Source organism: Maniola jurtina, chromosome 26, assembly GCF_905333055.1.
Source record: "Maniola jurtina chromosome 26, ilManJurt1.1, whole genome shotgun sequence".
Classification (NCBI taxonomy): domain Eukaryota; kingdom Metazoa; phylum Arthropoda; class Insecta; order Lepidoptera; family Nymphalidae; genus Maniola; species Maniola jurtina.
This window is the reverse complement of record NC_060054.1, coordinates 7,067,052-7,083,987: the sequence shown is the minus strand read 5'-3', so window position 1 is coordinate 7,083,987 and position 16,936 is coordinate 7,067,052. Positions and strand designations below refer to the sequence as shown.

The 16,936-nt window shown below is 36.9% G+C and overlaps 1 protein-coding gene across 1 annotated transcript; it reads left to right on the top strand.

Moving 5' to 3' along the window:
• Window positions 1-2,215: 2,215 nt before the first annotated feature.
• Window positions 2,216-16,290, top strand: LOC123878790 (UDP-glucose 6-dehydrogenase). The gene is made up of 2 exons (XM_045926113.1): window positions 2,216-3,867; window positions 16,129-16,290. Exon 1 carries the CDS (start codon window positions 2,415-2,417, stop codon window positions 3,852-3,854), a length of 1,440 nt encoding a protein of 479 aa, XP_045782069.1. The 5' UTR covers window positions 2,216-2,414; the 3' UTR covers window positions 3,855-3,867; window positions 16,129-16,290.
• Window positions 16,291-16,936: the final 646 nt, after the last annotated feature.

Below are 16,936 nucleotides of genomic sequence, written 5' to 3'. Positions count from 1 at the left end.
TTTCATTTAGAAAGAGTTTTAACCCGCCGGAAAATTAGCAAACATATAGAATAATGTCGCAAGCGAAGTGAGCACATTTCCTTCGCACTCCTGCTTTGTACTCTCAATCAAGTATTCTCTGAGTGTCTAGGTTGGCTCATCTAGTCAATATAAGAAAATAATAATATAAGTAAGAAAATATAATCGCTTCGTTTTCAGTTGAAATCCCATATTAATACTCATATTTTAGTATGTGTATTGTTGCGGCTGCTTTAAGATAAACGTCAATGCCCAAGAACGCCATAATTAACGCATTAAACTGAGTGGCCATACTTGAACGGTTAACGTCTAATTCCAATCGAATTGGGGTTAAAATCGTCTTAACGTCCAGCGGCATTGTGAATGCCGTCGTACGTTGATCGTGGCTACATCTACGTTTAACGGGAAACGCCGTTGGTCATCGCGTTGTTGACCATTAATGTGGCCGGAACATTATTCGACAAACTCAAATGTAACCGCATTTAATGGCATTAGATATTAACCGTTCAAGTGTGACCATCCAGTTTAACGCGTTGAATATCGTGATAATTATGGCGTTGTTGGGCATTGACGCTAACCTTAATGTAGCCGCAACATTACAGACAGTTACGAGTTACGTTACGACCCTCATTCAGTAATCCATACTAATATTATAAATGCGAAAGTGTGTCTGTCTGTCTGTCTGTCTGCTACCTTTTCATGGCCCAACAGTTTAACCGATTTTGACGAAATTTGGTACAGGCTTAGCTTATATCCCGGGGACGACATAGGCTACTTTTTATGCCGGAAAATCAAGGAGTTCCCACGGGAACTTTGAAAACCTAAATTCACGCGGATGAAGTCGGGGGCATCCTCTAGTGAGGAATACATGCGAGAGGGAATAGAGTGTCCTACAATAACCTACTCTGCTACCAAGATACTTACCAACCTAAAGGCAATGACTTCATGTATTTGCCTAAAGGTAGTAGAGAAAAGTACATGATACATTTTAAACAATAAGAATTGATAAACATAAATTGCCTATGCGTTTATTGCTTTTATGATACAATTATTCAAGAAATAAATATTATCGTACGAGAAATATTAAATGATAAGGCTGTATGGTTTACGATCTTTGCCTGACCTAAAAAGCGCAATTAAAAAAACAAAATGTCAGATATCAGTTAATGATGTGAACAATGTGTGAACATTCGCAAATAAGGATTTCTTATTTGAATCTTTATAACTGACTCTTTTTAACCGACTTCAAAATAGGAGGAGGCTGTAATTCGTCGCTATCTTTTTTAGATATAAATAATATAGTTAGTAATGTTAAAAATATGAACGAATGGCCGTGAGCAATTTATATACTTACCGACTTTTTGAGTTTGAAGAACAGCTGATGCGTTTAATCAATAGCGCAAATAACGATACAAGTTACAAGACACTTGGCACGATATTGAGCCAAGACACACATACAAACTTTCGCCTTTATAATATTACTAGAGGATGCCCGCGGCTTCGCCTGCGTGGAATTCGATTTTTTGAAATCCCATAGGAACTCTTTGATTTTCCGGGATAAAAAGTAGCCTATGTCCTTCCCCGGGATGTAACCCATGTCTGTATCAAATTTCATTAAAATCGGTTTAGCTGTTGGGCCATGAAAAGGTAGCAGACAGACACACTTTCGCATTTATAATACTACCTACTAGAGGATGCCCGCGACTTCGTCCGCGTGGATTTAGGGTTTTAAAGATCCCGTGGGAACTGTTTGATTTTCCGGGATGAAAAGTTACCTATATCAATTACAGGGACGCAAGCTACCTGGGTTCCAAATTTCATACAAATCGGTTAAGCGGATGGGTTTTTGGAAATCCCGTAGGAACTCTTTGATTTTCCGGGATAAAAAGTAGCCTATGTCCGTCCCCGGGATATAAGCTAACCCTGTACCAAACTTCAGAATCGGTTAAATTGTTGGGCCGTGAAAAAGTAGCAGACAGACAGACACACAGACAGACAGACACACTTTCGCATTTATAATATTAAGTATGGATAGTAACTATAGATTAATGTGATAGTGTGACAAAGAAAAAGTGTATCAATCATGCAACTTCTTTCATAGAATATCCTGTTAGAACGGTTCAATGAACTGAATCATGAACGATTCGCCTCACAACATTGCAGCACTAGCACATCACTAGCCTACATCCCAGAAATGTCGAAATGTCATTGACACCGGAGAATGTCTGTCTTGCATCTGCATGAAAACTCATTTTAAATAAAATGAACGCGTAGCCGAGTCTTCCGTTATTAGCCTCGAGGCGCTAGGCTCATTAACTTGAGTATAAAAAATACAAAACACCGTTTAAAAAAAAACTTTGTGTCGTGTTTTACTTCGCGAAGTGAAGTGTTGAAAAATGGTGATCCAAAAAATTTGCTGCCTCGGTGCTGGCTACGTTGGAGGCCCTACTTGCAGTGTGATTGCCCTAAAATGCCCTAACATCAAAGTAACTGTGTGCGACAAAAGCGAAGACCGAATAAACCAGTGGAACTCCGAAAAGTTGCCAATCTACGAACCGGGTTTGGACGAAGTTGTAAAACAATGCCGAGGTAGAAATTTATTCTTTTCCACCGATATTGAGACTAGTATTCTCGAGGCTGATTTAATTTTCATATCCGTTAACACGCCTACTAAAACTATTGGTAATGGGAAAGGTAGGGCCGCTGATTTAAAGTTCGTGGAAGGTGCAGCGCGTATGATAGCCGAAATCTCTACAAGCAATAAAATTGTGGTAGAAAAAAGTACTGTCCCAGTCAAAGCTGCAGAAATCATCATGAAAATATTGCGCGCTAATACTAAACCGGGTGTAGAATACCAGATATTGTCTAACCCTGAGTTTTTGGCTGAAGGAACAGCGATTGTTGATTTGGTTGAAGCGGAGAGGGTTTTGATAGGTGGTGAAGAGACGAGAGAAGGTCAGAAAGCTATTCAAGAGTTGTGTTGGGTTTACGAACATTGGATTCCAGCTAAGAATATATTAACGACAAATACTTGGAGCTCGGAACTGTCTAAGTTAGCAGCGAATGCGTTTTTAGCTCAACGGATTTCCAGTATAAACTCGTTGTCTGCTGTGTGTGAAGCTACCGGTGCTGATGTGTCCGAAGTAGCTCGTGCAGTTGGCAGAGACTCACGAATCGGTCCAAAATTCTTAGAAGCATCCATCGGATTCGGTGGAAGCTGCTTCCAAAAAGATATACTAAACTTGATTTACCTCTCTGAATGCTTAAACCTTCCCGAAGTAGCTGCATATTGGCAGCAAGTGGTTAACCTTAACGACTACCAAAAAACTCGGTTCACACGAAAAGTCATCGAATCGTTATTCAACACAGTCACGGATAAAAAGATTGCTATACTTGGGTTTTCGTTCAAGAAAAACACGGGTGACACCCGTGAGTCGCCTGCTATATATGTATCAAGTACGTTATTGGATGAAGGGGCTAAACTGCATATTTATGACCCGAAAGTTGAGCACGATCAAATACTTTATGAGTTAACACATCCGTTAATGACGAATGAACCAGAGATAGTACGTAAGAATATACAAATTCATGGTTCTGCATACTCTGCAGTTGCAGGGGCACATGCTATCGTTTTGTGTACCGAATGGGACGAATTCAAACATCTAGATTTCAAGAAGATCTATGAAGTTATGATGAAGCCTGCATACATTTTTGATGGTCGGAAAATACTGGATCACGAAGCCCTGTTGAATATTGGATTCCACGTACAGACTATTGGAAAACGGCTATCCAGAACAAGTAGTATCCGGGCACAGGGCAGTCAGACTATGCCCTAGTATTTAGGATAATGTAAGTATATTACTTTTTAATCAACTTATTTTTAACCCCCGACCCAAAAAGAGGGGTGTTATAAGTTTGACATGTGTATCTGTGAATGTCTGTGGCATCGTAGCTCCTAAACTAACTAACCGATTTTAATTTAGTTTTTTTGCTTGAAAGGTGGCTTGATCGAGAGTGTTCTTAGCTATAATCCAAAAAATCGGTTCAGCCGTTTGAAAGTTATCAGCTCTTTTCTAGTTACTGTAACCTTCACTTGTCAGGGGTGTTATAAATTTACAATTTACACTTGTTTAATGCAGCCTAAAATCAAGAAATTTGGCAGGTAGGTAGGTCTTATAGCACAAGTAAAGGAATACTCGTAAATCTGAAAACTGAATTTGAGATTAAATCATTTAAAAAAATTGTTTTAATTTTAAAAGTAAGATAACTATACCAAGTGGGGTATCATATGAAAGGACTTTGCTTGTACCTACATACTAAAATAGATTTATTTTAATTTTAATGCATAATAGTTTTTGATATATCATGCAAAATGTCACAAAAAATACCCGAGTAAGGAACCCTCGGTGCGTGAATCTGACTCGTACTTGGCCGGTTTTTTTTTAAAGAGTATTAGCCAAGTTTATCATGCTGACTAATATTCCCCTTTCCTCTCCAACTAAGCGTAAAGCTTGTGCCAGGAGTGGGTACGACAATAGTGCAACGGGTGGGGTTTGAACCGCCGACCTTTCGGTATTCAGTCCGCTCCTCAACCGTTGAGCTATCGAGACTACTATTTGCGTAATATGCAGTCAGTAGGTAGGTATAATGAAATGAAGGATATAATTTCCGTCATATTGTCAACTTCCTGCCTGATACTCTATTTAACTTGATGCAACTGATTGTGAACAAATTACTATTATCCATACTAATATTATAAATGCGAAAGTGTGTCCGTCCGTCTGTCTGTCTGTCTGTCTGTCTGCTACCTTTTCACGGCCCAACAGTGTAACCGATTCTGACGAAAGGTATCGAGGTAGCTTGCGTCCATGTTATTGACATAGACAACTTTTTATCCCGGAAAACCAAACAGTTCCCACGGGATCTTCAAAAATCTAAATCCACGCGGACGAAGTCGCGGGCATCCTCTAGTCATTACTATAATATTATAAAGGCGAAAGTTTGTATGTGTGTGTGTGTGTTTGTATGTGTGTTACTCCTTCACGCAAACAATACTTGACGGATTTGGCTGAAATTTGGAATGGACATAGATAATATCCTGGATTAGCACATAGAATAAGAATAAGAAGTGTTTTTATAGACTACTTTTTATTCCGGAAAATCAAAGAGTTCCCACGGGATTTCGAATAACCTAAATCCACGCGGGCGAAGTCGCGGGCATCGGCTAGTCATTACTATATTTATTAACGACTACGAAAATGTAAATCCTCTTGATTCCATACAAGATGATGCCCGCGGCCAAAAAAAAACCAAATCTTTTTTTGGAAAAACCAAATATTTTTTTTGGAAAAACCAATTTTTTTTGGAAAAACCAATTTTTTTTTTGGAAAAACCAAATCCACGCGGAAGACCGCGTGCATTTGGTTTTTACAAAAATCCCGTGCGAACTCTGATTCTACAGGCTAACAAGACAAAGTTGAAAACTAAAACCCGACTGCGAATAAACACTGAAACATTTACAGTAAGTAAAACTGTTTTTCTGTCGCTTGGAATATTTTAATGTTGTTGTAAATTTACATTCATGAGCTCGGAATTTTCTCCTGTTTCATTTGACATCCCACTCGATACAATAGCAAAAAAAAAAATTGTAGACCTCCACTTTTTTTTAATGTAACATCCGTTAGGTCAATTTTTATAGCCTATGTCACCCTTTACGACGAATCAATTGATACCTCATTCATCAAAATCGGCCCAGTAGTTTAAGCACTACGGTGGAACACACAGAATCTAGATACAAACACACATACATAGACTGCTAAAATCATAACCCTTCCTTTTGGCTTTGCCGCAGTCGGGTATAAATTAACCTATGTCGCTTTCCCTGGTCTTTCACTATATCCATGCAAAAATCATGTCTTGCTCCGTTTTTGCGTCATTGAAGGACAAATAAACAAGTGTAAATTAAAAAATAACACCCCCCATAAGTGAAGGTTACAGTAACTAGAAAAGAGCTGATAACTTTCAAACGGCTGAACCGATTTTCTTGGATTATAGCTAAGAACACTCTCGATCAAGCAACCTTTCAACCAAAAAAACTAAATTATAATCGGTTCATTAGTTCAGGAGCTACGATGCCACAGACAGATACTCAGATACACAGATACACACGTCAAACTTATAACACCCCTCTTTGGGTCGGGGGTTAGGTAGTGATATGAGTACTAATGTATTTAGACTAGCTGTAGTCTGTGATTTCATTCGCATAGATATAGCCTTCGTTTCTACTTAAAGCCGAGTTCACATTACGAATTTAGTGGCATGAAATTAGTTTCATGACCTTAAGAGGGGTCTCTCCGTCACTCGCTCCATACAAACGTATTCGTCTCTCATTGGAATACTAACCAATCATACTCAATGGAATTTTGTAGAAACGTTCCGGGAACTAATATCTATGCCTGTGGTTTTCCAGATTTCCGTTAAAATATTCGGTTTCAAAGTAACGCGGTCTTAAAAATTCACATACAAATCTTTGAGCCCCTGTAATTTTAAAACTACATACATATTTTTAGAAAAATCTAAAACACCACAGACACAGGAGATTAGTTTCTAGAATATGTGTGCAAAATTTCATGGACTTTGGTTGCTTAATATTCATATTAAATTTTAACTACGATTGTATGGAGTAAGTGACGAAGAGAGCCCTGTTTTCAGAAGCAATTTCACGTGTAACCGTCTAATTTCGTGCATATTGAATTTTTTTTTAATGCATTATAGGCAAGCGCGTGACCACAACCACACCTGATGGAAATTGATTATGTGGCCTAAGATGGCACGCGTTTACCTAGAAGGTGCCTATTCACTCTTGTTTTAAGGATACCCGGATTGTAATTGGTAGGAAACACAGATCGCGGAAGAGTATTCCATTTGAGTTGCGTGACATTAATATCAACATGAAAGTAGTTAACTTCGTAATGTAAATTCCGCTTAAGGTACATGAGACGGGTCTGCCCGCGAAATTCAAATTTAATTTGGTTTTCCGCAATTTGTTAACTTATACGAAAAAGTAGGCTTCTGGTATTCTAATTCCGACAAAGGCAGTATCATCCTCACAGGTATATATAAAAATCTTTACTTGAAAGAGTCCAGTTTAAGAAATTAGCTATAGCATCGACTAATTTGTGAGTAACTCATGTCAAACTCATTATTTGTACTAATTTCTTAAACTGAACACTTTCAAGTAAAGATTTTTATGTAAAGAAGAAGATGATACTACCATTGTCGGAATTAGAATGCCATAAGCCTACTTTGTCGTATTAGTTTACAAATTGCGAAAAACCAAATTAAGTTTGAATTTCGCGGGCAGACCCGTGTCATGCACCTTAATATCAACATGCATGAAAGTAATTTCGTAATGTAAATTCCGCTTAAGAGGGGTCTCTCTGTCACTCGCTCCATACAAACGTAGTTCCAATTTCATTTGAATATTAAGTAACCAAAGTCCATGAAATTTCGCAGACATATTCTAGATACTAATATCTATGTCTGTGGTTTTCCAGATTCCTGTTAAAATATTCGGTTTCAAAGTTACGCGGTCTTAAAAATTCACATATATTAAATCTTTGAGCCCCTGTAATTTTAAAACTAAGTACATATTTTTAGAAAAATCTAAAACACCACAGGCACAGATATAAGTTTCTAGAATATGTCTGCAAAATTTCATGGCCTTTGGTTGCTTAATACTCAAATGAAATTGGAACTACGATTGTATGGAGTAAGTGACGGAGAGAGCCCTGTTAAGGATATGGATTTAGGCCCGTTTCCATCTTAGACTCCATCTTAGACTGCATCATCACTTACCATTAGATAAGATCATGGTTCAGGGAAAATCTAGGTATAAATCGTGATCGTGACGTCCTGTCGTGAAGCAATTGACCTCAGTGTAATTGCCAATTTCCTCTAAAATTATGTTTATTTCATCTACACTATAATGTAACTATGTACTTAGGGTACCTTGTTAACGTAATATCGAAATTAAATGAATGGTTAATTATTTTCGGGGTTCCGTACCTCAAAAGGGAAAACGGAACACTATAGGATCACTTTGTTGTCTGTCTGTCTGTCCTGTCTATCAAGAAAACCCATAGGGTACTTCCCGTTGACCTAGAATCATGAAATTTGGCTGTTAGGTAGGTCTTATAGCACAAGTAAAGAAAAAAATCCGAAAACCGTGAATTGGTGGTTACATCACAAAAAAATAAATTAAAATGTGTTTTTATACTAATAATATTTTAGAATTTTCAATTTTCAAAGTCAGATAACTATACCAAGTGGGGTATCATATGAAAGGGCTTTACCCGTACATTCTAAAACAGATTTTTGTTTATTTTCATGCATAATACCTTTTTTATTTATCGTGCAAAATATTGGAAAAAATACCCGAGTACGGAACCCTCGGTGCGCGAGTCTGACTCGCACTTGGCCGGTTTTTTGTTTATTATTTAAGATCGGCAATTTGTTTGTGTATTGAAATTCAACGAATCCATCTTATCTTTCCATGAGTCATGCCTAAATAAGAGATTTCCTGTCTGGAATACAGCGAATGGATTGTAACCGGTTTTTATAAATTAACTAAAGTTGGTAACAAGTGTAAAAAGGTGTAAATTAAAAATTTTCAACACCCCCGACAAATCATTTTCAAATAAATAATTATGTATATCTAGGCAACGTCCATCTTGACAGCTTGACATTAGTCAATTGACACTTGAATATTATGAACCTAAGGCTTATCTAACCTTCTTTTCTACAAGAAAACTAGAAAATAGCTGATAACTTTTAAACGGCTGAACATATTTTTTTGGATTATAGCTAAGAACACTCTCGATCAAGCCACCTTTCAAACAAAAAAAACTAAATTAAAATCGGTTCATTCGTTTAGGCGCTACGATGCCACAGACAGATACACAGATACACAGATACACAGACACACAGATACACACGTCAAACTTATAACACCCCTCTTTTTGGGTCGGGGGTTAAAAAGTAAAAAACCCAGCCTCTTAATGGGGATTTTTTAACCAGCATCAAAAAAGAGGATTCGAATAACCCTTTACATTCTAGTTAATAGGATTTCTCAATTAGATTGCCTTTTATAAGAAAACCCGGCCAAGTGCGAGTCAGACTCGCGCACCGAAGGTTCCGTACTCGGGTAATTTTTCCGACATTTTGCCCTATACATCAAAAACTGTTATACATAAAAATAAATAATAATCTGTTTTAGAATATACAGGCAAAGCCTTTTCATATGATACCCCACTTGGTATCTTACTTTGAAAATTGAAACACATTTTAATTTTTTTTAATTATATGTAACCACAAATTCACGGTTTCCAGATTTATTCCTTTACTTGTGCTATAAGACCTACCTACCTGCCTTTCATGATTCTAGGTCAATTATAGGGAAGTACCCTATAGGTTTTCTTGACAAACACGACGGACAAACAGACAGACAGACAACAAAATGAGCCTACAAGGGTTCCGTTTATCCTTTTGAGGTACGGAACCCTAAAAATTAACTTTGAGCGTTTAAACTATTAAAAAACGTTTTTTTTATAAAACGTACACAATGAATAGCTAAGTCTACGTCCATCTTCGACTGCATCATCACTTAGCATCAGGTGACATCATAGTCACGTCATCATAACATATCAGTAATGCAAGCAACAGAGTCATTATAATCGATTTCTCCTGTTAATTACTAATTAGAATTGTTTTTTGAACAATACTCGTTCGACACGCATTGCATGAAAATTCTGTGATAGGCATTTATGAGATAAGGTATCTATACTAATAAAAAAATCGAAGTGTCTGTCTGTAATTTCGGAATAACTACCTCATATTAAGCTCATATGGTTATTTGAAAGGTACCATAACTGAATCACACGTTTTTAAAATTTTTGTCTGTCTGTCTGTTTGAATGGGCTAATCTTCCGAACGATTTTGACGGGATTTACACAGACGGGAACTATTCTATAGACAAAATATGAATCTACCTACTTGCTTATAAAAATTTATCTTAAAATGTTCTAAAAAGTTTGATCCCGTATCCCGAAGAACCCCTAATTTTTTTCGGGATAAAAACTACCCTATATGTCAATCCGAAGTATCAGCTACCACTGTACCAAATTTCATTTAAATCCGTTCTGTAGTTTTTGCGTGATGAGCGCACATACAGACAAGCAGACAAAATTAAAAAAAAAAAACTAACATTGATAATAAATTTATTTTATTTTTATTCAAATTCAAACTATTTTTATTCAATCAGACTTTTACAAGTACTTTCGAGTTGTCAAAAACATCTACCACTGGTTCGGAATGCCTTTCCTACCGAGAAGAACCAGCAAGAAACTCGTCGGTTGCTCTTTTCAAAGATTTGATATACAATATTATGCCATGTATTAAAGTAATTGAAGTCCCGCGCATTGCTGGAGCGAGTTGCAGCATTATAAGTGTGAAATATATATATTTTCTTATTTCTTGTGTAATAGATCCAAAGCAAAAATACTATAGAGATCTTTGCATTTAATCAAAGGTCCATAGATCTTGATCAATATCGATTTATTAATATCATCGCATGCGCATGTGCAAGGTGAGTAGACAACCTTCGCGGTTAATATTATGTGCTCTTGTGGCGTCTACATACTGCGCATTTGCGACGCTGCGTTTTTTCTGACGTTTTTAGGGTTCCGTAACTCAAAAGGGGAAACGGAACCCTTATAGGATCGCCTTGTTGTCTGTCTTGTCTTATTTGTTTGTTCGACAACCTTCGCGGTTAATATTACGTATTATTGTGGCCAGTGACGGATTAACCCTTAACCAAATTAAGCAATTGCCTAGGGCATCACGTCTGAGGGGGCACCAGAAGAAGCACAAAAAAAAAAATCCGTCCTTAGGGCATCACGTCTCACTCTCACGTCACCAAAAACCACACCAAAAAAAGTTTCTAGGACTAATTTGAAGATTCCGATCTAGAGTCATAACCCCACTCCCGCTTGCCCACTCGCTGCCCGCTTGTGCATTCAACAATTCGAATCTAACTACTCCACTTCTAAAGTACATTACATCTCATCATCTTATTTTACAAAAAACTAATGTTTTTAGGCGGTAAAGGTTTAAAGACCGATTCTAGTTGACATACGGATAGGGGGGCCCACAGGCATGGATTGCTTAGGGCACCAAGTAGTCTTAATCCGTCACTGATTGTGGCGTCTTCACTCTGCGCATTTGAGACGCTGCGTTTTTTTTCTGAAGTTTTTTTTGAGTTCTTTTTCCGTACCTCAAAAAAAAAAACGGAACCCTTTTAGGATCGCTTTGTTGTCTGTCGTGTCTGTCAAGAAAACCTATAGGGTACTTCCCGTTGACCTAAAATCATGAAATTTAGTAGGTAAGTAGGTCTTATAGCACAAGTAAAGGAATAAATCTGAAAACTCTGAATTTGTGGTTACATCACAGAAAAAAAAATGTGTTTTAATTTCCAAAGTAAGATAACTACTTTTTGATAAGTGGGGTGTCATATGAAAGGGCTTTACCTGTATATTCTAAAACAGATTTTTATTTATGTTTATGCACAATAGTTTTTGGTTTATCGTGTAAAATGTCAAAGTAATTAGCCGAGTACGGAACCCTCAGTGCGCGAGTGTGACTCACACTTAACCGGTTTTTTTATATTAGTTACGTATTTTTGACAAACGCACGACGATATCTACCGCGCACTAACCACGCGCGTTTCGTGCGCGAGTGTGTAGCGGGCTTTATTTGCAGTACGGAGTTTTGGGCTGAGTGTTAATAGGCAATGAAGGTCTTGTCCTTTTATTAATTAGAAGCCTAAATAAAGATGGCCGACCCTTATACCAATACCAGAGTAAATTATTTTATTTAAAAAAAGAATATTATCCATGCTGATCATGACTAATACTCCCCTTTCCCCTCCAACTAAGCGTAAAGCTTGTGCCAGGAGTGGGTACGACAATAGTGCAACGGTTGGGGTTTGAACCGCCGACCTCTCGGAATTCAGTCCGCTCCTCAACCGTTGAGCTATCGAGGTTCTAAATTAAATGAGGGAATTAGAGTGAGGGAACTCTCGGTTTGATCCTCAATCGACGATATGTCATGGCCTAATAATATGGCATTTTACAAAATCCATATTAATATTATAAATGCGAAAGTGTGTCTGTCTGTCTGCCTGCTACCTTTTCACGGCCCAACAGATTAACCGATTCTGACGAAAGGTACAGAGTTAGCTTATATCCCGGGGACGGACATAGGCTACTTTTTATCCCGGAGTTCCCACGGGATTCCTAAAGACCCATCCGCTCAACGGATTTGTATGAAATTTGGTACCGATTTACCGAGGTAGGTTGCGTCCATGTTATTGACATAGACAACTTTTTATCCCGGAAAACCAAACAGTTCCCACGGGATCTTCAAAACCTACATCCACGCGGACGAAGTCGCGGGCATCCTCTAGTTTTCCATAAAAATAATATTGTTAGGTCGTCCGTTACCAGTTCTTAGGTTTCCGTACCTCAAAAGAAAAAGCGGAACCCTTATAGGATCACTTTGTTGTCTGTCTGTCTTTCTGTCTATCCGTCTGTCGTGTCTGTCAAGAAAACCTGTAGGGTACTTTTTGTTGATATAGAATTGTGAAATTTGGCAGATAGGTAGGTCTTTTAGCACAAGCAAAGGAAAAAATCCGAAAACCGTGAATTTTTAGTTACATCACAAAGAAAAATGAAAATGTGTTCATAAACAAATAATAAGTATTTTCAATTTTCAAAATAAGTTAACTATACCAAGTGGGGTATCATATGAAAGGGCTTTACCTGTTCATTCTACAAGTGTAAATTAAAAATTTTCAACACCCCCGACAAATCATTTTCAAATAAATAATTATGTATATCTAGGCAACGTCCATCTTGACAGCTTGACATTTGTCAATTGACACTTGAATATTATGAACCTAAGGGTTATCTAACCTTCTTTTCTACAAGAAAACTAGAAAAGAGCTGATAACTTTTAAACGGCTGAACCGATTTACTTGGATTATAGCTAAGAACACTCTCGATCAAGCCACCTTTCAAACAAAAAAAAGTAAATTAAAATCGGTTCATTCGTTTAGGCGCTACGATGCCACAGACAGATACACAGATACACAGATACACAGATACACAGATACACAGATACACAGACACACAGATACACAGATACACACGTCAAACTTATAACACCCCTCTTTTTGGGTCGGGGGTTAAAAACAGATTTTTATTTATTTTTATGCATAAAATGTTTTTGATTTATCGTGCCAAATGTCGGAAAAAATACCCGAGTACGGAACCCTCGGTGCGCGAGTCTGACTCGCACTTGGCCGGTTTTTTTAATTTTGTCTAGTTCTTCCCGTTTAGTAATTCGATTAAAAAATCTAATCTAATACAAAATACACGATTTAACTTGTACCTACATATATTATGTCGATAAAATCAAATGTATGTTTATCATAGGGAAATGTTAACACACACATTTGCTGATAAGTGGTATCAAAAATATTGTTATTCTATATACTCACTAGGTATATCCCCAGATAAAAACCATTTCCTGTATTGCTAAATTACATACAATAAAAATATCAAGCCCCCTAACTCATTAGGAAGTTGGTCAAAAATCAAACCAAACCAAACAAACAGATTACAGAGACAAAAAAAATTGCAAATCGGTCCAGAAACCTCGAAAAAATCGGTGTAGGTACATACATTAAAAAAAACCGGCCAAGTGCGAGTCAGACTCGCTCACCGAGGGTTCCGTACTCGGTTAATTTTTCCGTCATTTTGCTCGATAAATCAAAAACTATTATGCGTAGAAATAAATAAAAATCTGTTTTAGAATGTACAGGTAAAGCCCTTTCCTATGATACCAGTTATCTTACTTTGAAAATTGAAACACATTTTAATTTTTTTTTTGAATGATGTAACCACAAATCCACGGTTTTCGGATTCATTCCTTTACTTGTGCTATAAGACCTACCTACCTGCCAAATTTCATGATTCTAGGTCAACGGGAAGTACCTTATAGGTTTTTTTGTCAGACACGACGGACGGACGGACGGACTGACAGACAACAAAGTAATCCTACAAGGGTTCCGTTTTCCTTTTGAGGTACGAATTGAGAACAATTCGGCCCGTTTTTAGGGTTCCGTACCACTTCCTTTTTGGAAGTCGGTTAAATACAAGTTTGATCGAATACTATAACAATCATATTGATACTCTTCTCAATTGATACTCATTAGTCAGTTACTATTGGAATTTTTTTTTCTCTCTCGTCTGGCTGTACAAAGATTAGCCAATGTCAAGTTTGTAGTTATTTGTAACAAGTTAGTTAAACTATACAAGTATGGACCCCGTCTGTGCCGGCGCTCGCCGACACACGCACGGCGCCCCTTTAGAGCGCTTTCCAGTCAGTTTTAACAAAAAAAAAAACACTCCAAAAAGGCAGAGCACGCCCGCCAGCTAACACCAACACAGACGACGCGACGTCCAAAGGAAAATTTATATTCGTCCAAGGTTTACCGGCATTGATCACTTTTTCAGGGAAAACGTTGAAAGTGAAGGTTTTCCGAGAAACTTTGAATTTAATAAGGAACTAGGAAAAAATCCTTTTTAGGGTTTCGTATCTCAAAAGGAAAAACGGAACCTTTATAGGATCACTTTGTTGTCTGTCTGTCTGTCCGTCGTGTCTGTCTGTCCGTCTGTCAAGATAACCTATAGATTACTTCCCGATGACCTAGATTCTAGGATAATGAAATTTGGCAGATAGGCAGGTCTTATACTCGTAGCACAAGTAAAGGAAAAAATCCGAAAACCGTGAATTAGTGGTTAAATCGCAAAAAAAAAATTAAAGCGCATAAAATGTGCCATTTTGATTTTTAAAGGATTTTATGTATGGAAAACAAATCTAAATGACGTATCATTCATCAAAATCGGTAAAGCCGTTACGAGCGAACATAGGGACGGACATACATACGGGTCAAACACTTGAAAAGAGCAACCGCCGAGTTTCTGCTGGTTCTTCTCGGTAGGAACGACATTCCGAACCAGTGGTAGATTATTTTGACGATTCAAAGGCACTTTTAAAAGTTTATTTGAATAAAAATCTATTCGATTCTAAAACACATAACCCTCCTTTCGGGCGTCGCCCCAGTTGGGTAAAAAAAACGTGAAACTAAATCATTCCCGACCCAAAAAGAAGGTGTTCTAAGTTTGACGTGTGTATCTGTGTATCTGTCTGTGGCATCGTAGCTCCTAAACTAATGAACCGATTTTGATTTAGTTTCTTTTGTTTGAAAGGTGGCTTGATCGAGAGTGCTCTTTTAGCTATAATCGAAGAAAATCGGTTCAGCCGTTTGAAAGTTATCAGGTCTTTTCTAGTTACTGTAACCTTCACTTGTCGGGGGGGTTATAAATTTTTAATTTACACTTGTCATATTGTGCCTATCCTAGTTAATTTTATTATGGCTGTCAGTTAATTTTATGAGCACTACACTAAAAAACGATTAAAATACATATGAATCGTAAAAAATGATTCATAAAAATCTTTTTATGATGCTGTAAATACTTTTACGATAAAAATTATAACATAATAGTAGTGGGCGATTAAAATATAAATAACCAGAAAGCTAGCAAAAACAAAGGCAAGTGATAATACTGAAAATTTTATTGATAAGGTACCACAAAAAACACGTTTTTTTTTCAAATCCTGTTTTTTTTTTTTACAGTATTTAAAAAAAAACATCTGACTGACGCTAAAGGTCAACGAACGTTACGTGAATAGGTCACTCGGAGTCAATGCTGCGTTAGGTGGGGCATTGACCCGAGTGACCTATTTACGTAACGTTCGTCCATCGACCACTAAAACTGCAAGATAAGGTTATTGGCATTGGATTGTGTTCAGGTAGTATAATAATAAACCTAAGTTTTTGGTAGCGTTCTGGTTATATCATTAAGGAATTCTCAAGTTTTTGATGGTTTTTTTTAAATACCTAAATGAAATCTTTTTTTTTTACAGGTAACCATAAGCGAATCTGTGAAGCCTGTGAGACGTTACATCGACGATGAAGAATAATTATTATTCCAAATATTTAACCCCCGACCCAAAAAGAGGTGTGTTATAAGTTTGACGTGTGTATCTGTGTATCTGCCTGTGGCATCGTAGCTCCTAAACTAATGAACCGATTTTAATTTAGTTTTTTTTTGTTTGAAAGGTGGCTTGATCGAGAGTGTTCTTAGCTAAAATCCAAGAAAATCGGTTCAGCCATTTGAAAGTTATTTACTTTTTAGAGAATTTTGTGTCGGGGGTTTTAAATTTTGAATTTATTATGCTAAATGTATACATAGGAAGATCATGCAGAAATATAGCAATAAAAATGTTATCTAGAAATAGTATAAGTTCGTAAACGCTAGAAAAAAATTAACAAAAGTTATAGCGAATAAAATATCAATTTGAAAATATTTTTCAAGAAAATACAGGAGTTTTAAAAAGCAATTACATTTTAAGAACAATTTGTATTAAACGATCAAAATTGTAATTTGTATCGATCAAATACGCGATCGATTTGAAATGATATTTTTTTTTATAAAATTTTATTTCATATAACAGACAGCTAATCTACACTATAATATCATAAAGTTTGTAAGTTTGTTTGTAGGTAATAATCTCTGGAACTACTGAACCGATTTTGAAAATTCTTTCACCCGTAGAAAGGTACATTATTCGTGAATGACATAGGGCGTTGACATGTGAACTCATTCGTATTCAATTGGTATTCGTTTTCGTAAAAATACGTCAAATACGAATCGTAAAAATACGAATTAAA

Bases quoted from the DNA above. Each gene is read 5' to 3' on its own strand.
- LOC123878790 (XM_045926113.1), top strand. From the start codon at position 2,415: ATGGTGATCCAAAAAATTTGCTGCCTCGGTGCTGGCTACGTTGGAGGC.